This window comes from Paramormyrops kingsleyae, chromosome 16 (assembly GCF_048594095.1).
Source record: "Paramormyrops kingsleyae isolate MSU_618 chromosome 16, PKINGS_0.4, whole genome shotgun sequence".
Taxonomy (NCBI): Eukaryota; Metazoa; Chordata; class Actinopteri; order Osteoglossiformes; family Mormyridae; genus Paramormyrops; species Paramormyrops kingsleyae.
The window spans coordinates 26,301,155-26,323,297 of record NC_132812.1 but is presented as its reverse complement, the minus strand read 5'-3'; the positions used below and the strand labels follow the sequence as shown (position 1 = coordinate 26,323,297).

The following is a 22,143-nucleotide window of genomic DNA, read 5'->3' as shown; positions in this document are numbered from 1 at the left end:
ATTCCCATCTTGGCCTAGATTTTTGACCGGCCTTTGGAATGTAAATTCCAAACATATTGAAGAAGAGCCTTGGGCATCGTGTCAGATTCTAGACATTGCACTGAAGGGCAAGGGGCATCAAAGATGACAGACGACAGGATACAGGGCTGATCAACAGATAGAAAGCATGTCGTAGAACAGGAGCCAGAGCAGCCAATCTACAAGGATAAACAGGTGCACGCTTGTCAAGGATACTTACATAGATCTCGCCGTGTTCAAAGCGGTTCTTCAGGTTGTTAATGAAGGATTCTTCGGTCAAGGGCTCCAGCAGCACCATGTCCCCAACCCCTATCATGTTATCAAGTAATGATGTCTTCGCCTCCATCTTGGACATGCGAAGTGTCCTGCATTAAGAAAAGATACACACCACTCTTACTGACTTGAAATTACCAAATACCAGATAGTACCAGGCCAAAGCCCGGCTTAGGAAAAGTGCCATTTTGGTTGCACCCATGGAGTTTATGAATAACCCATCCAACGATGGACCCCCTAGATGGGGTCTGTCCAAAAATAAAGAACAAAAATAAACTCCAAGTCACTATTTATGCAGCAAAAGGTTCAGGCCCAGTAGGGAATGTGGTCAGACCAAAGTAGTGCAGTCCACAGGGAACGTTGGGAGGAATAGGTGAAGAAAGTACAGATTTTGTATAAATTATGCAGGAATATATCACGACACACCAATGTAAAGCACCTTGGGGTCACTCTGTTGTGAAAGGCGCTATATAAAAATTTATTGGAATGAATTGAAGTGAATGACCTTAGAACAGGTGTATGATTTCTACTGATACTTGTTTCCGATGAACCTTAAAGATGGGGGAGGAGTTAAGGAAATCCCAATTATAGCACCACCATTCTGCACGAGTCAGTGGACACTGTGGGAAACCCCACAACCATCGACGCATTCCACCAGCGACCACATGGTAACTCTGCGGCAAAGTCAAGACAATAGGCTGAAACTGCGGCTTAGAAAGCAAACATATGGCGGGAGGCGGCAGTTTCACACCAGCTTCAACTTAAGGCTTCTGTACGACAGATAACCAGGCAAAGGGTGTCCATACAGGCTAAAGACACACAGGGGGACAAAGATGCACTTAAAATATGTATTTTAAATACAAATTTGTATTTTGTAATTTGTATTTGACTTACTCTAAACTCAACTAGTTCGATGAAAACAATCTTGCTCTGGACTTCTTTGAACTGAATTACCCAACTCTGGATCTACATGAGATCCCAACTTGTAAGTCTGTTGGCAGAACTTTTCTACATTTTCCCAATCCACTGGGTTTCACTGCTAACACACACACACACACACACACACACACACACACACACAGGATTTAGCATCTCTCAGAGGGACACTGGCATTGCCTATGCCTCACTGCATTACACAGGCTGCTCAGAATTATCATTTAGATAATCACTGAAAGCCCCAAGCTTCAGAACACTAGGTCACCCTTCCTTACCCATAATTCTTTTGTGAAAATGAAAACGCTGGTTCTGATTACCAAATGCACAGCTTTCATTTTACATTCAGAAATCAGTTTAGCTTAGACGCTGTAAATATATTCCAACATTTTCCATAATTCCCAATTTGATACAAATACCTGAATACACTGCAAGGTGATCCTGCAATGATTGTGACTGTTGAATACCAATTCCAAATTACATTAAAATGTCCTGGCAGGCTGTGGATGTGACCCGACAGCTTATTGGCACTCTAGGATGGACAGAGCTTTCACAACAGTGACCAGATGCGTATTGAATTCCTGCAACAGAGTTCAGTTTATATAACAATAATGCATCTCACTGCCCACATGTGCACAAAAAGTTCATGACATAAAATTAAAAAAGCATCTTATCTATAATCCACCAGATCAAAGGGTGTAATTTTAGAAACTCTGTTAATATTAAAGTGGACGCGTGCTCTGAAAACTCAATATTAATAAGTAACCGAGAAGCTTACAGAGAAGCAGATTACAGCGTGCAGCTCGTCCATCATTCTAAGATAGGGCAGCGGCAGTCAAGGCCCAACAGTCTATTCCCACATTTACAAGATATTTAATCATTCTGCGGCATGATATATCCCCATAGGCAGGGATGGGCATTATGTCTGATACATGCATTTAAAATACATATTTTAAGTTTGTATTTTGTAATTTGTATTTGACTTACAAACTACAGTTGTTTTTATGAAGTATCAAAAGACTTGTGTTTAGTATTTTTTTGTATTGTGAAAACAAGAAATACTATCCCCATAATGTATGTGTTATGATGTGTCTGCACACAGGTTTAGCACACATGACACAAGGAGGAAGATAATTAAAATGTCTGGAAAAGATTTAATTAAAATGTCAGGCTTATCTGTGTATAAAAGTTTAAGATTGTCTGGAGTGAAGCACTTAAATTGTTTTTTCCATTTCTCATTTAAAATTTTGTTTTTGCGTTATCTGCATCTGAGGTACAAAAAGGGAAGCAGTTTTATCAATTAGCATTACAAAAACAAAATCTTTCTGTGTTTGTTATTATTACTTTTTCCATTTGATTGACTCACCCTTATCTGAGTGTTCACGCGAGCACTGGGGATATATTTACGACGCCTCGAAATTTGATCTTTTGTTTGGTTTTTCATTTACATTGTGTCTAGTTAAGCAGTGGGGGAAAAAAAATATTCCTCTTATGCTTGGCCATTTCAGTCAGCGTGCTTGTGAAGGAGCGGGCCGATATAGAAGTTTGTGAAATGTATTTTTAAAGAATATAATACTGCGGTCCATTTTCGTACATTAGTTGGTGGCTGTATTTTGTAGTTGATACCCTATTTGTAAGTGTATTTTGTATCTAAACAGATTTTGATGCATTTTGTCTCTCTGCACATTAACGCTCCTGAACATGGGTCATGAACAGCTACAAAAAGCAGAGGATGAACCTTTTCCCTGGTTTACTTTGCCTAAAGCAGAAAAAGTGTGACAGAACTTGTGGCTGAAGCTGCAGAAACAGTAACAAAAACCAGTCTGACAAGGAGTTTGTGTAAATACAGGTGACTCCTTTTCGTGGGCAAAGGCAGCAGTACATTTCAGGCTTCAGGATATATAAACAAACAGTTGGGGTATCATTCAGTCTAATGTCCAGTGAACTGCAATTCAGAACAGCAGATTAATCATGGTGGGGGGGGGGGGGGGGGGAGTTTAATTACTAGTCATCACTGCTGGACTAACAAGATTAAGGAGTAGGGAGCATGGGGCGGGGGGGCAATAATGGGATAGGTGTGTTTCATGGGGGCTAGCAGGGGTTAGGCCTTCAGGCTCCCAAAGGTATGTTCACTGTAGAGATGAAGTAGTCTTATTTTAGGCATATCATGAAAAGGCATGGTGCACTGGGGCAGAAGACCGGCCTGCTTGGAAAGATGAAAAGGACGACCAGCAGCAAGATGGATGGACGCTGTCTGGACATTTGCGCTTAAACTGAGAGTCCCAGCTTGGATAGCCGGCATGTTTCACGGCTCACGGTGTTCAGGGCGTCCTTCCTGTCCTACTTCTTCATCTCTCTGCTGTCACATACATAAACAGAAGACACTGCACAATTCCAATCATCGTTCTCAGAGATATGTCAGTACCTGAGGATTTTACTAGGGTCTGCATCTGTGTTCTTCCCATACCTAATCTGTGACATGTTTGGGTAATCGATCCAGTGTGATCGATCTTTCCCAGGAGGGAAAAGTCTGTATTGACCATCAATACTAAAGTTACCGACTGATCCTGTGGTCAAATGAAATTATGTACATTGATACAGCTGATCTTTCTTCCCCCATTTCTTTAAAAAATTAGGTAAAAATTTTTTTTTCTCCTTCTTCAAGTAAAGTGTTTTCCAGACCAGTGGTAAAAAGCATGCCCGCTCCCCCCCCCACCCCCCTTCCAAATTTGCAGCAGTTGAAATTCAAGTAGCCTCCAAATATCGTACCCATCATGCATTGCAGTAGTTAGCAAAGTCCACAAACTTGTTTCTTCATTATATACATGCCTCGACAACATTAGTTTGACTACAAAACATTACAAACTATTACGTTTCAAAATTGGTTTGTACCAAGTATTGTACCAAATATTTTTTGCGTTATGATTCCCACCATAAATAAGATGTTGTTGTGTATACAATCTAAGTCTCACAAATAACTCTGAGGGGGGCCCAGGCCCTGGGGCAATTGCCTCAGCTGCCCCATCTACCAGTCTGGACCCTGTTCCAGACCATCAATCTGCCATATGATGGGGGACTGTGCCCCGAGAGGCCATCAACAACCCCTTCCTTTGTGACTGTGCGGTAATTCTGTCTCACCTTGGCAGCAAGCCAATGCACACCAATGAGAGCCAAAGCTTGCTACTACAGTGTATCTGAGGCCAGAGAAACCTCAGGTGGACAATCCTGGACCACCAGCTAAACATCTTAATATCAGATGGTCCCCCGATCTCTTACAGAAAGAACCCGCCAGCCAAACTTCTTATCGCAGAGAAGCACGTAGCATGGGTTCATTTCAGACAAGCAGTGCCTTTATAAAGGCCAGTCAAAATCATCCTAAATGTAAGAGCCTAGGGAAAACACAAAAGGCACAAGAGCCATAGCTGTAGCCAATTTCATGTCTCATCCCACAAGCTGTTCAGATAAACGGAGCTGTGGGACACTGAAAGCCACTGGAAGAAGGTCATCTCTCAGCAGTGGTAATAAGCTGGGGTCCAGAGAACAGAGCATGAAATCAAGGATGATTCAATTAAATTGCCCTCACTTTGGCCACACTCTGATCCATGACCCAAGACCACCCATCTATGACCGCATCTGTAGACCAACCGCATTTGGTCTCCTTTCGCAAAGCATTTATAGCTGAACCCTACGACCCTGGTCAGGATAAGTGGCCACCAGATGGATGGATTTATAGCCGAATACAGTCCTTTATACAATCATTCCCGTTTTTGTGAGACAGCAGTCACACAGCAGGAAATCATGTACCGTTGTAATTCCATGACAAAAGCACTACATGGAACTGGGCGTGGAACACAGGCTTCCAGACAAAGCTCACAAACAGAGGGTTTAGTTTCACAGCACTGTGGTCTGAAGCTCCTGGAGAAGCATCCAGCATCTTTCCATATCTGTGGTTTAAACATGAGCATCTTAAAATCCAGTTCTGTTACGAAACCCTAGCAAAGATAATCTCCATTAGGCACTTCCACTATGATGGTATCAGTTTTGCTCTGACAGAGACGAGTGCATTAAGATCAATACCAAGCCTCCACCGATTAAGATCCGACACTGGACTTTTCCATGCAGTACTTTTGGTATGGAAGGACACCATTTCATGCAATAAGCATCCTCCCACAGTTTAGTCACAGACGTGTTTATGCGCTTTGTTTAAAAAGCCTTACACTGTCTGTATACCTAAAAAAAAAAAAAAAAAAATTAAATCTCACCCCCCCCCCTTCAAACAGCTGCTGCCTTGCTGGCTCCTTTGAGACCCTTCACCCAATCTGCCCCTTGGTCTCACAAACCCCCTTCCACATACATCCAGAGGAGTGTGGGGGAGGGGGAGAGTGGGAGAGACTGCCCCCCCCCCCTGCTCTCGGCTTCCTCCCCATACTGGCACCCAGCCAATGTTTACAGTGTCAACTTGGACCATGAGTCCTGCCATTATTGGTGCGCTTCATACCCCTGCCCCCCCTTGTATTTATATGGTCACCCTTCCCCCACAAAAGACCAACCACTGCTTTGAGACCCCCCCCCCCCCCCCAAGCTACAGCTCATGGACACAGCTCTTACTGCCTGACTGCCTCCCCAGACTTCTTTTATCCTAATATCTGATACTAAAGAGTACATTAGCAGGATGGGTATGATGACTCAGAGCCTCACGGCCTCCAGCACTCGATGTTCTACTCCTACCTTTAACTCTCTATGTTCCCTACAGCAGTGTTTCTCAAACCAGTCCTCAGGGAGGGAGCAAAATCTGTCTGGGGGTCCCCAAAGACCGGGTAGAGAAACACCGCCCTACAGCTTCCTGATCTGGGAAGACTGGATTCCTTAAGTTGCCATTAGTCTGTGGCTGTGAATTCTCTGACCAGCAACCTGTTCCATTTATGCCCCGTACCAACGCTCCTGGGGTCAGATCCAGGCTGCGACTCTGCTCCAGGTAAGCAGTTATGGAGGCTGGATGGATGGACTGGGTCAGCCTGAAGCCGACTGTGAGCCCCGACTCCTTTCACTGGTACAGAAAGGGGGCTTGTTCAGGGGATGGCATGGACACGCAAACCACAAACTGACACCAGCTGAGAGATCGGTGCCGACACGGGCAGGCAAATAAGGGAAGTTCATGAAAGAAGGAACATCTCGTCTTCGCTGACTGATTAACTGGCTTCAGGTACACGCACAAAAACAGAACTATCATTTTGGTTACACATTTATCTAACAAAAAAACAAAAAAACTTTAAAAGCATCGCAACATATTTTACAACAAGAACAAGTTACATAAGGGAGTCGTGTAAACACTCTGAACGATATGAGAATCGCCCGCATTCTGACCTTAAGATGCTGTCCTCCCACAGTAGAGATTAAAGCAAATTAACCCGTCTCTCTCACACACAGCCTGACGTCACCCCGATTCTGCTGGTTTTTAATTACGTCCGATATGACAGAAAAACAGAGACCCCTGCTGTGTAGGTGCCACGTTAATTAGGAAAGAGGCTGGTTCTACCAAAGAGCAACTCTGCTGCCAACAGGCGCTTCAATATACTTGGCAGAAAAAAAAAATATAATAATAATAAATAATAATAATCCCCAGAGTAGCCATACATGAAGGTTACTGAATTAGCCTTGCGGCTAAGATATAACCACGAGGTAAAGAATAAAATCTCCAACATCTAACCCCCAGCTGAATCTCAGGTGTCCCACTCCTGGGGGGGGCACAAGGTAGGCAGTCCATGACTCATCCCCAACAAACTAAATCTCTCAACTTCCAAAAGCCCAGCCCAGCCATACCAGGTAATTAAAGGCTTCTTTTACCTCACTGGTGACTGACCACAAAAAAAAAAACCTTAACCAGTCGAAATCATAGGGACAGCATCACCAGACCCGGTGAATACATCAAACAGAGGAGTTCAGAAATTAGATGTGCTTAAAGGAAACTGCTGCCCATAAACTTCTTTGCTCCATCGTTCTCCTAAAGAGGAGCCTCTCCTGGAGGGAGGGGGAGGGCTTTTCCTGGGGTCGCTGGAAGCAGCAACATTGGATTTCTACTCCTGCATAACAAAACCTATATAGAAATACTGCATTTCAACTTACACAGCAAGAAACCCCATCGTGATACATTCAGAGTAAATGGAATCTTTTTTACGAGGCTTCAGAGCGAGTCTGAGAGGGGGGCAGGGGTCAAGGGTGGGGTTGGGTGGGGGCGGCACAACGCTTTTGATGTGTGGGTATAGCAAGCGGGCGGAGAGCGAGTACTGTGACTGAAGTAGGAGAGTAGGACTGTCCGCTTTGAGCGCATCTCGTGTTTGGAGTGGGACGCTAGGGGGACACACATGAGCAAAAGCAGGATGCCACTTCAGGACACACTTAACTCACGATGAACCAGTTTAAAACAGGTTAAGAACATTGACAGACTCAGTTTGATACCAAGAAACATAAAAAAAACACTATGCAGCTACAGGCATAAGATGTGTTCCTTTGCTGTAAAGAAAACCTGGGTGATGGCTTGATTCTATGATTTAAGAAAAAAAAAAAGAAATGCACACTGTCCTTAATATATTCATAGATTTAAAGACCCAGCAGGCACACGAGTACGAGCCTGTGTTCGCATCCCATGTCTCCCTGAGCATCCACACCGTGCCAGGTCAGTCCTTACAGCCAGGCTGGGCACAACAGCCAATGGTTTGATGCCGCCTGATCCAGAACATTTAACGGACTGAATAACTGCCAAGACTCCCGGGGGCCACAGCAAATGAGGGGTGATGTTTGGCAAGATTTGGAGAGAAGGGAGGGGGGGCTTGTGCTTGGCAGTACTCAAAACCCCACCTCAAGAAGCTGCTCATTAAAGCCCAACAGAGAAGTCATAGAGGCAATGTTTAAGCAGTGTGTTCGGCGGCCAAGCAGCACGTGGCCAATTGAGCAGCAAACAGACACAATCCCAGGGCTGTGAAAACAAGGACAGCACCCAGGGCCGCACTTCATGCGTCTGCTTTGGTCCCAAGCAGCCCTACTACGTTTAGAACCACGCCATGGCATCGCAACCCAAAATCTTTCCCCTATTAGGACAAAAGAAATTCATGGTTTGCCTCCTTCAACCAGTGTCTCTGCCCTCTACGATCCAGATAGATCTTTCGTGGTTTGTTTGTTTGAATGCTCCCGGTGGTAACATTCCCATCTGGCTCTCCTGCTGTGATCTAACTTCATGGCTGCTTCACATACTTGATGAGACCACAGAACCGCAAAGTAAAATGGGAGAATGCCATTTAAAAGAACTTACTTATTCTGTGTTGGCCATTTTCCTTGGCAATTGGACAGGATGTAGACAAACATTCATAATATATGAGCCAAGAAAAAGTCAGCAGGGACTATTTAGTAAATATCCCTTTCCCAAGCAGTACAGGGAATAAGGCACATGTACACCCTGGTTGGGATGTTGGTATACCTGTATCCACCATAAAATTTGTTGTGTCAAAACATCAAACCTATACGTTTTTTCCACCACCATTATGACGTGAAAAGACTAATATAACTAAAATTAACTTCACACACACACACATACAAAAACCACACACCTCTGGAAAGTCAATTTGCCCCTTAATAGCTTGTGTTAAAACCACCAAGACTTCCAAGCATCCTCGATGACACTTTACAAAACTAAAATCTTGAAGGACTTTCCTCACAAAAAAACTGGTTTACCAAATTTCAAGGTTCAACTAGATGGCAAGTCTCTCCCTGCTGGGAGTGGCGTTAAATCGTTGTGTTGAAAACAGGCATCAGCTAAACAACAAAGCTTTAGTTGTCAGAGAAACGCCTTTTTGGAATGAGGGGCAATTTTACGGAATGAGGTCAAAACGATGAAAGCAACAAGATAAGTGATGGCGGCGTTTCAGCTCTAGAAAAGGCTCGTTCAGGCAGACAGATGGAAGATAAACATACACGCAGTGAAAAATAGACAAAGCATGGTGGCCTCTGCAACCTAAACTGAACGACATGTACAATTCACAGCAGCGCTACTCAGCACCAAAACCCCAAAATACCCAGATTAATTCCACATTGTGAGGCGCAGCAATGCCGGAGAGTTTTCGGGAAGAGGTTCGGTTAGCTGCCAGTCTCGCTCTCACGCGTTACCAAAGGACACACACTTTGGCATTTTTGCATGGGTGACGGTATGGTCTGTGATGGACTGGCATCGCGTCCGAGGGTGTCCCCCGCTACGGGCTCCAGCCCCCTCGTTCTTTATAAGGACTTCCATTTCCCGGTTCTGAAAACTAATCTAAAGCTGGCTCGTTTGTAAATCGTGCAGTACTGAGAGTTATCATCATCATCATCATCTATTTATGTATTTATCTATCTATATTTATTTTTAAAACCCTCCTTCATGACTTGATTGCTGTAAACGAGCCAGCAAATTTCAGCTTGGGGCACTTACAAATGGACACGTGGACTTTCCTCGGAATTAAAGGGTTCCTTTGTCTACCGGTTCCATAAATTCGTGCCTCTGGCTCACGACACCTCATTGTCACACGGGACTTTTGTTGGGGACTACGAAGGAAGGGCTGCGGGTTAAATTGCTCTGGAATCAATTACAAATAACGGAACATTCCTGGGAGCCCAGTTTGGTTCGTTCACATTGGACAGTCTCGCCGTTTTCTTAGAAATGCAATTAGTATACAGGGATTAGCTTGAATCTGGAAAAACAAGAGACACTTGGAGTTTCCCCTGGGGTGTACAGGGTTCATCAAAACGGAAAAGGGACAGAGAAAAAAAAAAAAAACAGACCAGTTTCAGCTGATCAAGAAAACCATGTACCGTGTGGAGGGCGAACAGGGAATTTACATGCGATATTAAATGTGCATGAAAGTTTTAAGGTTCGCAAATTCTTCATGCTTCTTATAATCATTTGTATACAACAGCTAGCCTATGTTCTTGAAAGTCGGATGGGCATATGTTTCTCGACACGTTCAGTCAATATTTTATTGAAAATGTAAGAAAACGTTTGACTACTTTATTTGAGAGGATATTACAATATCTCGGTCTTCTGAATTATTATTCCCCTCTATCGGCCCCGTCCTTCTCACATGTTCGCAAGCTCTATTAACAACTCAGACAATTCCCAGTTTTTGGGAGAAATGAGTAACATAAGAAAACCTCCCTATCCCCCGCCCTCAAAGCAGCGGACCCAACCCCCTCCCATGAGGGAAGAAACCGTGAGAGAACTAAAGGCAACTTATTTAAATTGGCTCTGTAAAACTTAGACTTATTTAAGGTCAATTTAAACACCGCCTTGGCTTACAGTACTGTGTTTTAACAGCTCTGTTTCTTTTAAGTCAGCGTGTCTCAATTAGTAAAATAACTAACAATTACTAGCCTGGCTGTAGCGGAGGGGCTTAGCGGACAATAGAAACGTGGGCCAAATGGAAAGGAAGAGTTGTAACATTGAAGAGTGAAAAAAACTGAATGATACATTGTATTCATAAAGATCGCTGCAATTAGGTGCTTAGGCGCCCAGCATACCTACGACTTTTGGCGTCACTTTGTTACAAAAGAAAGCCCACGATTTGCCATCGATGTACAAGGCTATTGTGAAAAAAAACACAGCCAGAAAGTTATGAAGTGGTGATTTATCTGCTGATCAAAATGCAGCCAAGCTCAGGGTGAAAGACAAGTATGTCCATCTTAACCAAACATGCACAAAACATACAGATCACATCTGCAGTACAATGACCTAGAAAGAAAGTAGGACCAGAGTCTTAATTAGCAGTAACTATTGTTCAAATTGCCAGTCTGGTATCTGGTGACTTAAATGTAACTTGCGATGAGGTCTAGACTTACTTCTTAATTCAAGATGGTCTGTTTTTTAAATTCACTCTTGAGAAAGTAATATCCAGAGGCAGACTTTACTGGTAAAGTTACTTTCTTTATCCCGTCCCCTTTCCTCCTGATACGTCCGCGGGATCGTGCTGGGACGCCGCTCCGGTCCAACTTCGTGGGATTTCGGCGGCGTAACTCCGCGGCTCTGTGCTGCAGTCTGCCAGACGTCCTTTAATGTTAGTCACCGTCAAGACACACCCATTTAGTCCAAAACCACCTTCTGCCACTTTCATCCAGGCTCCCATTGCTTGGTACCGTGGGTTGTAAAATACACTAGCGCCCCCTTTAGTCGCCCCAATAAATTACAAAGAGTCTGTTATCGGTCTTATCTACGTAGTAATGGTTACTTTATAATTACGCAACAGACGCTTTTATCCAAAGTGACATACATTTTTGAGAAAGCAGAGTCAGACAGCAACTGGAGCAATTAAAGTTAAGAGCCTCGCTAAGGGGCACACAGGTGAAATGAACTATAGCGATCTTCCGACTATACACACTGATGTGGACTGTCAGAAAAAAATTACAGTCCTGGTAAAGTTTTGTTCCCCAAAGTACATACACCATTAGTGTACCCCCAATGGTACCAAAATACTCCTCAGGGTCCATTTCTGTAGACTTACCTTAAATCATACCAAAGGTACAGTTACCTACAGCTAGGGTACAATTGCTAGATCCTTGAGGGTACAGCCCCAGCGACAAGTAATTGTACCCTTAAAGGTACTAATTTGTACTTTGAAGACCAACTGCTATATATATATATATATATATATATATATATATATATATATATATATTGTTAAGCGTGTTTATGTGTTTTTTTTGTAATGGGATACATAGTGCATGTTATGATGGACAAAAGCCGATCCTTATAGCAGCTCCAATTAGGCTACTCAAGGTTTATTTAACTAAACGAGCAGAAGGGGAGAACCATAAAACAAGAGGACCACTATGGGTCAAAACAAAACTGGAAAACAAGAAATTATGGTGGGGAGCAACACCAGGAACCACAATACTAAGGGTGAAGATGAACACAGGAATACTACAATAACTAACAGGGAATAACTATTTTGATTACAACCAACAAACACATCACTACACAAGGAAACAGCCACAATGAACAAACAAGGAACAGAACCTGAATAGGCACATACATACACTGCTAACAAGCCAAGACAGCGGACAAGTGAGAATCATAACAAAACAACTGATCATTAAAGGCATGGGGCAACAAAGAACAGGTGGGGTAGCACAATGAACAGGCACAGAGAGGTCAATTAATAGATAGGGGGAAAGGACCAAACCCTAAGGAAAACCAAAACTAGGACAACCGAGTGAACAGGGAACAAGGATCTGCAAATGAAATACCAATACAAATGTTAAACCAGGAGAACACAAAATCAATAAACATTAAAAAATAATTAGTTGAGACAGGCATCTGGCCAACCTCGAACCCACAACCAAAAAAAAGGGGAGTTAGGAACGGTAGCTGACCATATAACCTGTTAAACCACATGGTGGCTTGGGGAGGAAGGAAACACACCAGGGATTTAGGGCTACAAGACAGAGCAGGGAACAGGATGGCCAGCGACACCTGCTGGGCAAAGGACGACAAAACCTGAGGGACATACAGTAGCCAGACAGGCAACAATCTTGACAATGCACACCATAAGAAAATATTACAATCTCCGTAATTTACAGAATTCAATTAAATATGTCTATACTCTTGTAATCAAACCCATTATTATTATTATTATTATTATTATTATTATTATTATTATTGTTGTTGTTGTTATTGACAAATGACAAATATCTACAAATCGACATATGAAAAACACAAACACACATTCTTAAAACTAATCTTTGAGTAGCTTTAATCAGATTAAGATAAACGGACACAACTACTACACCTGAGCCAAAAATCAGTTTATTTGAAACAGCCAGATGTTAAAGTAGTCCTTTCACTACAAATTCTACTTCTGGCCGCAGCATTGGCAATCCCAGCGAATTGATTTCTAAGTAACATTTCATAAACCTCTGTCAAAGAAGTACTGCATGTGTACATCGAAATGACGCCATAAAAATATGTTTCAACAAAGAACGTTTGTGCAACGAAAATTTCAAGGCCGATAAGTTGAAACTCCCTGTACTGCGGGTTCTCGCCGTTGCTAGGCTACCGCAGACGCCTATTGGAAGCGCGTGCCTTCCCTTTCCGGAAGTGCGTGGCTTCGGGAAGAGATGGCCGACCTAAAAAAGACCCCCGTGTTATCGAGTATATTGGAATATCTTAATTTACTTTTATTGGTTTCTTTTTTAATGCAGATCCGCACAGCGTCTGGGGAAATACTTGATAATATGGTATTTAATGCTGGCCAGTCTGCCAGCTCTACGCCGGCTGGGGAAGTAGCGCGAGATGTGAGGTACAGACAGTCCCTGCTTCATGAAGACTGATTTAAAAAAAATGTTATTTCTGATCTTGAATCATATAATCCCTAGCAAAAAGACTTTTTCAGATTTCTCGTGGATCATTCTAGTTTACAGATCGCTTGTAAGGAAATTTGCTATGTGATTTTTAACATTACTATTATTTTTTAAATCAGATATTCATGTATCTGTTTTTTCAGTAACATACTTGAAAATACGCGTAAGCTATGATCCAAGCACCGGCGGTTGCTTATTTAGGCTGCTATTTATTACGTTAGTGTTTATATAGTTTCACGTACAACGGCTGAGCACTTCATTCATAGAAAAGAACGATTAATTTATCTCGTTAAGATTAAGCTGTTGTTTAGCCGTATAAAATCGATGCTTGTCGTAGAATTTGAATTAACAACTGTTTGGTTATGAAATAATCTGCAAAAGCTTTCTATGTGTATAATAACGAATGGGATTTATTTAAGACCGAAAGAGTTGAAGGTGTCACGGTGGCTCAGTGAGTAGCACTGTGGTATCGCACTTTTATGTCAGAGGATTCAACTCATGATCCCGCCTTTCTTTCATAAAAAATTTGGTCAATTAGTATTTAATTTGGCTTCATTCATCCACCAAATAAATAGACACTTGTTTTTAAATTCAGTTGTGCCACCCCAATAACAAATTCTCTCTTACTTTATGAGGTCAGTCCTAGTTTAAAAAAAAGGGCAACATCGCCAGTTAGTACAGTGGCATATCGATGTCTTGAGAAGTTAAGAAGCCCTCCCCTTCTTTTCTGCACCCATGACCCAGGTATTTGTTATATGACGTGAATCCGCCTGAAGGCTTCAACCTGAGGCGGGACGTGTACATCCGCATGGCGTCCCTGGTGAAAACTCTGCGTAAGCATCAGGATTGGGTCCTTGTTCTCCCTCCCTGGGGGCGGTTGTACCACTGGCAAAGCCCCGATATTGACCAAGTACGCATTCCCTGGGGCGAGTTTTTCAGCATAACCAGCCTACAGGCCAACGTGCCTGTCATGGAGTACGAGGAGTTCATCGCCGGTGAGCTAAGATCCATGTCTGTCCATTTTAACGACAGAAATAAATACGTTATTTAAATATGGCTGTTAGCAGTGTTGGGGAAGTTACTCACAAAAGTAATGCATTACACACAGCGGTGGAAAGTTCAGGTCCAGAAAGTAAAAATCCATACCAGGGTTTTGTTTCAACCAAACAGTTGAGTACTCTGAGATTGTGACTCTTTATACTCAACTGGGTGGTTGAAGCAAAACTTTGGCCTGGATTTGTACTTTCTGGACCTGAGCTTTCAAGCATTGTAATGGATTACTTTTGTGGTAACTTACCCAACATTGGCTGTTAGACATATTTGTCAAGATACTTAGCATGAACACATGCTGCTGTATAAATGAGTTAAGAGCAAAATTACAAGAGTTAATATATTGCCTTACGCAGAATTACAGAAATGGCAGATATTATTTCTGTTGTTGTCTCTGTCACCGGCACCCAGAATCCGGGGGGCCTTTTATTGAGCAGGTCCTGGTGTTACAGAACTATGCAGAGGGCTGGACCGAGGGCAAGTGGGAGGAGAAAGTGGATTTGCGCTCCTGCATCGAGAAGCCGTCATATTCCAAGGACAAGCAGGGATACTACAGGTATGAGGTGGTCTGCTTCCAGCCTCTCCATCTCCAGCTCTTAGCCTGGATGAACAGTGTAATCCCCATGAACAATTGCATAATGCCACATGCTAGCACATAGAAAATATTTAACGTTTTAATAATGAAAAATGCCATTTTATGTCACTGATTTCTTCAGCAAGTAAATGTTTCTGGTTAAGTTTTAGTAATTCAACTGACAGCCTAGGTTAAACCCAGAAAATGATCCAGAGAAGTTGTACAATGATGTATCTAGGCTAGAGGTGGTAAAGGAGATGCAGATTCAGTGTCTCCGTAATGCTTACACATAATGCTTTGATTTCTCTCTCTCTCTCTCTCTCTCTCTCTCTATCAGAGGTTGGTTCTGGGGGTACGAGGAGACGAGAGGTGTGAACGTCTCTTGTCTGTCTGCTCAAGGTCAAGCCTCCATTATCGCCCCTTACCTGCTGGAGAACACAACAGCTGTGTGAGTTGCTGTAGATCATATAGACCTTTCCTGCAGTCAGAATGGCGAACAGTGGGATCGAATAGTCATGCTGTTTTGTCATCCCTACCGATCTTCTGATGCAGTCTACTTTGATCTTAATGGTGCTTTCTAACTCTCTGTCCAGGATGTAAGTCCACAGTACGATGTAGTCATGGGCTTTTTATCTTTCTCAACAGGTCTGTGATGATAGATCGAGCAGAGACTGTTCTTCACGATCACTATGCTGGTAAAGATTACTGGGATGTGAGTTCAGAAGGACACGTCTTGTTGACCTACCCCTGAATAACTACAGTGATATTTCAGCATATTTTGTTTGGTTAATTCATAACTCTTTTTTGAATTTCCCCCTGGGATCAATAAAGGTGATCTTATTGGACATGAACTTATGTCAGGAATCGTGGTGTTGATTATTGTGGGGGACATATTTCCAAATAAGTTGAGCCGTAGAGGGGATGGTAGGCATGTGTTCCCTTCAGTGGTGGCCTTTTAAGTTCCTCCTTGTCCCCAGACCAGACGCAGCATGGTCTTCTCCAAGCACCTGCGCATCATCGGAGATGAATTTCGAGCAAAGTATCTGAACTCAACGGATGAGAAAGACCAGACATTGTACAATGAAGATTGGACCCGCATGAAGGTACAGATACATGTCTGAGTCACATCAGCTGTAATTTACTAAGTATTAAAAATCTTTTAAGTTAAAATCATAAATCAAAGTATTGTTATACCCCAATATTTGTGGAAGTCTATAATTTTAATGTATTTTTGTTATTTGTTGTGACTTTCTATGTTTCCTGTTTAAGTTGCAACTAATTTATACTCTACTGTCAGCCATTTTAGTTTGCTGCATCTTTAAAAACAGAACTGTATATGAATAGCCTTCCTCCATCAAAATTGTCTTGAACGGAATTTTACATGAAGGATTCCATAATTGTATCTCTTCTGTCATTTTCACGTGTATCACTTCTGCCCATGTGACTGCTCCGTCGTTTCCTTCAGGCCAAGCCTGGAAGTGCGAAGGGGGGGGCGTACCTTGCGGTCCACCTGCGGAGGAAGGACTTTATCTGGGGGCACCGGGACGATGTACCGAGCCTCAAAGGAGCGGTGAAGAAGATCCGCAGCCTCATGAAGAAGCAGAAGCTGGACCGCGTCTTTGTGGCCACTGATGCTGATGAGGAAGGTGCTCCATCAGTGTGAAACTGATCCAGCCGTGAGCCGGTAGCTGCCTTTGCCTTTTGGAGGCTGGATAGAAACAATCTCTCATAATAGCTGTATGGTGTTTTGCAGCTTCAGTTCTTAGGAATAATGGAATATTCCCAAATATCGGTGTGCTAGGATGCAATCAGACTGCATGGGACACAATCAACTGTTGTCGACATTAATTTCACCTACCTCTGTTCTTTGGAGATGGTGCTAAGGATGGCAGCAGTTTTGTATAGTTATCGTAAGTGCTGAGTGGTATTCCCATTTTAATTTCCTGCACGGTATGAATTTCTCGTATACCGCCATACTGAAGCGTAACATCTAACATCTGCTGAAACACTTCAATAGGCAGCAAATTATATCGTTTGTCGCTAGAATCGCTATGGATCACTGTGCAGAGTGAAAGGTCTTGAGCGGGGACCCCTGTTAACTCTGCGTACCCTCCTTACCAACAGTATGTAACACAACAATGCTCCACATGCAGCTCTTCAGCATTATAGTGTTTAAAGCCACTGTTTCAGTTTGTGTCTGAATATTTGGATCCAGTGTAATACCATACCATACCAACTTTATTTATAAAGCACTTTAAAACAACCACACAGGCCCAAAGTGCTGATATATAATATATAATATAATTAGGCCTGCAATTAAATGCATATTGGTAAAGAAAAATCCTTAATATTATAGACTGATCTCGGTAATAATTATTAAAAGCATGCCAGTAAAGCGAACATATTCTCACTGAGCTAAATATGCTGTAATAATCAATAAAACATGTCTCTATTGGGCCAAATGCACAATATTAATATACTAAAATGAAATTAAACAATTCTTATTGAGCTAAGTACATGGTTATAGTCAATATATACATTAATAATTTAATAAAAACCTGTCGGTTTTACTAGGAAGTAAAATGTAAATGATTTTTTTATAATTAATAAAAAGGTCCATGAACCTATTTTATTGACGTAAACGCTTGCTGCCATGGTAAAGGGTGAACTTGGGGAGAAAAAAAAATACAGTGAAACCGCCAGAATCTTAAAAAATAATGTGAAACAAATTTGTGGTCATATGGCCCAGCTCTAGTAAGTTATTGTATTGTATTTGGAACAAGCTGTGGAGTTACTGTGTTAAATCCTGCCATGTCCTTATCTATGACAGCTAGAGCTCAGTGGTGAACCTCAGCGACAGTCTAGACCGGACCCCTGTTTCTTTGTGTCTGCAGAGCTGGAGCAGCTGAAGAGGATGCTGCCAAACATGGTGCGCTATGAGCCCACCTGGGAGGACCTTGAGCTCCTGAAGGACGGGGGCGTTGCCATTATCGACCAATGGATCTGTGCACATGCCAGGTACCGGCGGCCCGTAAGATCCGAAGCACATTACGAGAACCCTTGCAGTCAGGTGTAGCCCACGTTAGAAAAATACTAAATACCCGCTCAACGGTCAGGTTTTGGTAAAGGAAGGATCAGATTTTGAAGGACCGATGTTATCAGAATCCATCCACTGATTCCTGCTGTAGAGAGATGTTTATTTTGGCAGCTCCATTCCTGCATCGTCTGAGGTATGTGTTCTGCAGGGAGGGCAGATCAGCCTTGCTGATGCATTAGGGTGGATGTACCTCCCTCTGCAGGGCTTTGCTATCCAGAGCAGAACAATTATATAACCAGGCCGTGATTCTCATGGTGCATCTAGCACTCCAGAGTGGAAGGGCTGGTGTGTATGCAGGTACCTGGGACACCCTTTTGGGTCAGCTGTTCAAACCCAGGTGTGGGGACTCTTCAGCCAATCAGTCATCTAATTTGTAATCTAATTAGGGAGTTGCAGTGAAAACCTGCATACACAGCGGCCCTTTCTGGATAAGATTGCCCACCCCTGCTCTAAAGGCTGGTTCATACTTCTCCACACAAGCGCAGCACTTGCGTATCTACTCTACAAATGCGCTCATAGTTCTCTGGTCAAGCCTCGTACTTTGCACATGTGCACAACATATAATAATAATCATAATATTTTTATTATTATTTTTTTTATATTATTATTATTATTCCCTGCACATGCACCACAGCAGTGAGGTTTGTGTCCATTTCTCTATGTTTTACCAATTCAAAGAACCAGTTCACAGGGTTGCCAACTTTGGTCAGCTGGCTGGCGTGAGATTTTCAATTCGGGACGAATCTGCACTCGCATGCACACGCATTTCCATGTTTATAACAGCTTTATTGCCTTGTAAATAGTCTGTAGGGTTTGCAAACTACCCCAGCACTTGTCAAAAGCATCCATGTCGTTATTTAAAGTGGATGCTATCGAATCGATTATGCGCCGTGTCCAGAGCTGCGCATACACCACTGCGCAGGCACAGATCTGGAGTGCAGCAGGCGTTCGTCCGTGGAGACACACAATGACGTCATAAACGTTCGAGCAGACGCGTCCGCTAGTACACGTGCGAAGTGTGAACCAACCTTAGGAATTGCTGGTGAGACGCTGAACCTCCTCAGCTGCCTCAGATGGTACAGCTGGTGCCTGGCTGCAGATATCTGAAGTTATTTGAGATACGGACTCTTAGATATCTGAAGGCGTCTACCCTCTCGATTGGGATCCCTTTGATGCTCAGGGGCCTGCAGGCACCGGAGTACTTACACCTAAAGTCCACCACCCACTTCTTAGTGTGGTATTGAGTGAGAGACAGTTAGCCTGGCACCGTTGTGTCAGTCTGCTCCAGGATGGCCTTATCATAGCTTTGGGAAATCGGGCCAATCACAACTGTGTCGTCACAGTATGGCATCATTGGTGGACCTATTTGCGCGACGGGCAAACAGAAGCACCTCGATCATTGGTGAGAAGCTGTTGGAAATCCGTATGCCATTGGCCAGCTACAATCTGGTAGTGACTGGTGTCTAACACATGAAACATAGATTATGTTTACTGGCCACACGCAAACACCATAAAAAAACCATTTCCTAGATGCTGGTTGTTAAGCTCCCCCCATTCCTATGCCTTTTCCAGGTATTTCATCGGGACTTCTGTGTCCACATTCTCCTTCCGGATCCACGAGGAGAGAGAGATCCTCGGCTTTGACCCCAAGACCACTTACAATCGATTCTGCGGCGACGATGAACAGGAGTGTGAACAACCGACACACTGGAAGATCGTGTACTGAATTCTTTGTGTGCTTTCGGTTTCCTTCGGATTCCAGAAGATAGGTGCCAAAGATGATTACAGCAAAATGGACAGCAAAATCTAGACAATCTGTTTATTTAATAGTATTATTTTTACACTGAAGCCATTGGATTCAAACACAACTTCTTGTGATGGTTATATTTGACGGATCCCAGCCTTTCAGCACAAAAAAATCTACATTTTTCTATACTACTATTAAGTTTGAATTGTCTGCTTTTATCTCTCTGAGAAACTTGAACCTACCCCTTTAACTGTTTACCTGCCTGGTGGTCCAAACTAAACCATATCTCCTGTTTGACTACCTACTATAGGCTACCTACTATGTTACTCAGTGTTAGTGGAGATGTGCTCTGTTTAATTGAAGAGCATTAAGCAGGAATCTTAAATGTTATGAAAAGCAAAGAGAAATATTTTCATTCTAGGACTTCAGATTTGATTGTTATCACATTTGTCCTGTTTTAGAAATGACTGATTCGTACCTGTTTTAAATAAGTGCTTTTTAAATAGGACAACGGCCATAATTCTTGCATTGGTGGACAGGCAGGAGATAATGGACACAATTTTTTTTATCTCAGCTGATATTTTATTGCAGGTGGACAAAATAATCAGAACTTATTGTGGATTGATAGTTATTTTGTATTTTTTGTGATGGATAGTTGACATTTACTGCCATTTTCCACTGTGTAAAAGGCATGGCATATCTTGGAAAATTGCTGTCCTAGATTGAGGTATTTAGGCAGTACTCTGTAATAGCTGACCCGTGTTCACTGCCAAGGAAAGTGTGTAATTCAGTGCAACGAACAGAGATATTACTGTTGTAATAGACAGTTACACCAGTTGCTGCTGAGAATACTGTACAAGCAACCAGGGTCAAAATGTTACACATTTTAAGCCACTTCAGAAGTTTAATAAAAAAAATGCAATGTACCATAAAGATACACTCACCAATAGTTTTTCATTTTTTAGCCTCAAGCTCTGAAATCTGAAATAGAAGCTGAGCATTCTGATTATTATCAAACCCTTTGCAGTTGCATTAACAATATTGCCACTAGATGGCAGGTTGTAGCATCTGCATTGAAAAGTGGGCCGTTTAGATATTGGCCAACTTGAATCCTCTCTTCCTCTATTATACCATTTTTCACAGGTAGGATTAAGAAGAGGATTGGACTTAGCTCCACCCACTATTTATTGAACCGCTCTGTCCATCTTTCATTTTGTCAGAGATTCAAGCGGAAAAAAAAATAAAAAATCGTGCGCATTGCCACACATATTATTCCTGTTTCAGGTCAAAGCCATTTAGGAAATAACCCATAATCTCCCCAGTAAGCTGCTTTAATGAAGAAAGGAGATGGCTAAGCGATTCCTCTGTAAACCCTGACAAAACAGTACTTCTATTACTAGAGGATAATAACCACATGTAATGCCATGTCCACTGAGGGCTCACATTTTGGCTCACTGGACCAGCCCCTAGCCTAGATACAGACCTGTCGTTTCATTCTCACGAATTTTCTGCTAAGGAAATGCTTCGTACAGCTTTAAAAATTTTACAGGATATAGAAAAATTAATATATGCATTTACACATAGTGGGTTAGACTATTATAATGCTCCACTGTCAGTAAGCACAAATCACACACTTTGGTATGGCTACAGCTACAAAATTCGCTAACTAGAGGAAGTAAATATATGCTCAATGGTGTTTTACTTACACACAACTGTTCTGAGGGCAGAAGGTAAGGTGATTGGTTTAGGCAGATAACCAATCAGATTGGAGAGGAGGTGGGTCCAAGCAACTAAAGAGGGTGGAACCAACCAATCAGATGTCTTGGTCCAGCCTCCTCTATTTCTCTAATCTGATTGGTTATCTCTCTAAACCAATCATTGTTCTTTCTGCCCTCATAACATCTTTGTGTAAGTAAAATTCCCCAGCTAAATATAAAATGTGCAATCACAGATATACTCCACATCCATCCTAATTCTGTGCTTCTCTGTTCCAAGTCAAGCTTGGCGGGTTGCCAGATGTAACATGATTAGCCATCAGTGTCGTTCTGAGCAGGGTGCAGACCCCTACATTAC

General features: G+C 42.5%; 2 protein-coding genes across 7 annotated transcripts in view; one reads left to right on the top strand and one right to left on the bottom strand.

Annotated features, from left to right (window-relative positions):
* Positions 1 to 11,323, bottom strand: part of LOC111850203 (unconventional myosin-Ib-like) — a 61,300-nt gene extending 49,977 nt beyond the window's left edge. For 2 of the 4 annotated variants that reach the window (XM_072700205.1, XM_072700206.1), the window contains exons 1-2: positions 11,086 to 11,321; positions 239 to 383 (exon numbers count right to left, since the gene is read on the bottom strand). In XM_072700205.1, the coding sequence (XP_072556306.1) occupies positions 239 to 373 (135 nt within the window). In that variant the 5' untranslated portion in view covers positions 374 to 383; positions 11,086 to 11,321. Of the gene's footprint in view, positions 1 to 238; positions 384 to 11,085 lie in introns of all 4 variants that reach the window. The other 2 variants (XM_072700203.1, XM_072700204.1) reach the window with 2 other exon arrangements.
* A 1,987-nt stretch (positions 11,324 to 13,310) lies between these two features.
* On the top strand, positions 13,311 to 21,003 carry pofut2 (protein O-fucosyltransferase 2). 3 transcript variants are annotated; one of them, XM_023794063.2, is made up of 9 exons: positions 13,315 to 13,541; positions 14,347 to 14,597; positions 15,064 to 15,208; positions 15,564 to 15,674; positions 15,872 to 15,938; positions 16,204 to 16,329; positions 16,692 to 16,872; positions 18,121 to 18,244; positions 19,896 to 21,003. In XM_023794063.2, exons 1-9 carry the CDS (start codon positions 13,360 to 13,362, stop codon positions 20,047 to 20,049), a joined length of 1,341 nt encoding a protein of 446 aa, XP_023649831.1. In that variant the 5' UTR covers positions 13,315 to 13,359; the 3' UTR covers positions 20,050 to 21,003. The 3 variants fall into 3 exon arrangements, with proteins under 3 accessions (XP_023649833.1, XP_023649831.1, XP_023649832.1); XM_023794064.2 differs by lacking the exon at positions 13,315 to 13,541 and adding an exon at positions 13,587 to 13,669; XM_023794065.2 differs by lacking the exon at positions 19,896 to 21,003 and having other exon boundaries at positions 13,311 to 13,541; positions 16,692 to 16,910; positions 18,121 to 18,247.
* Positions 21,004 to 22,143: the final 1,140 nt, after the last annotated feature.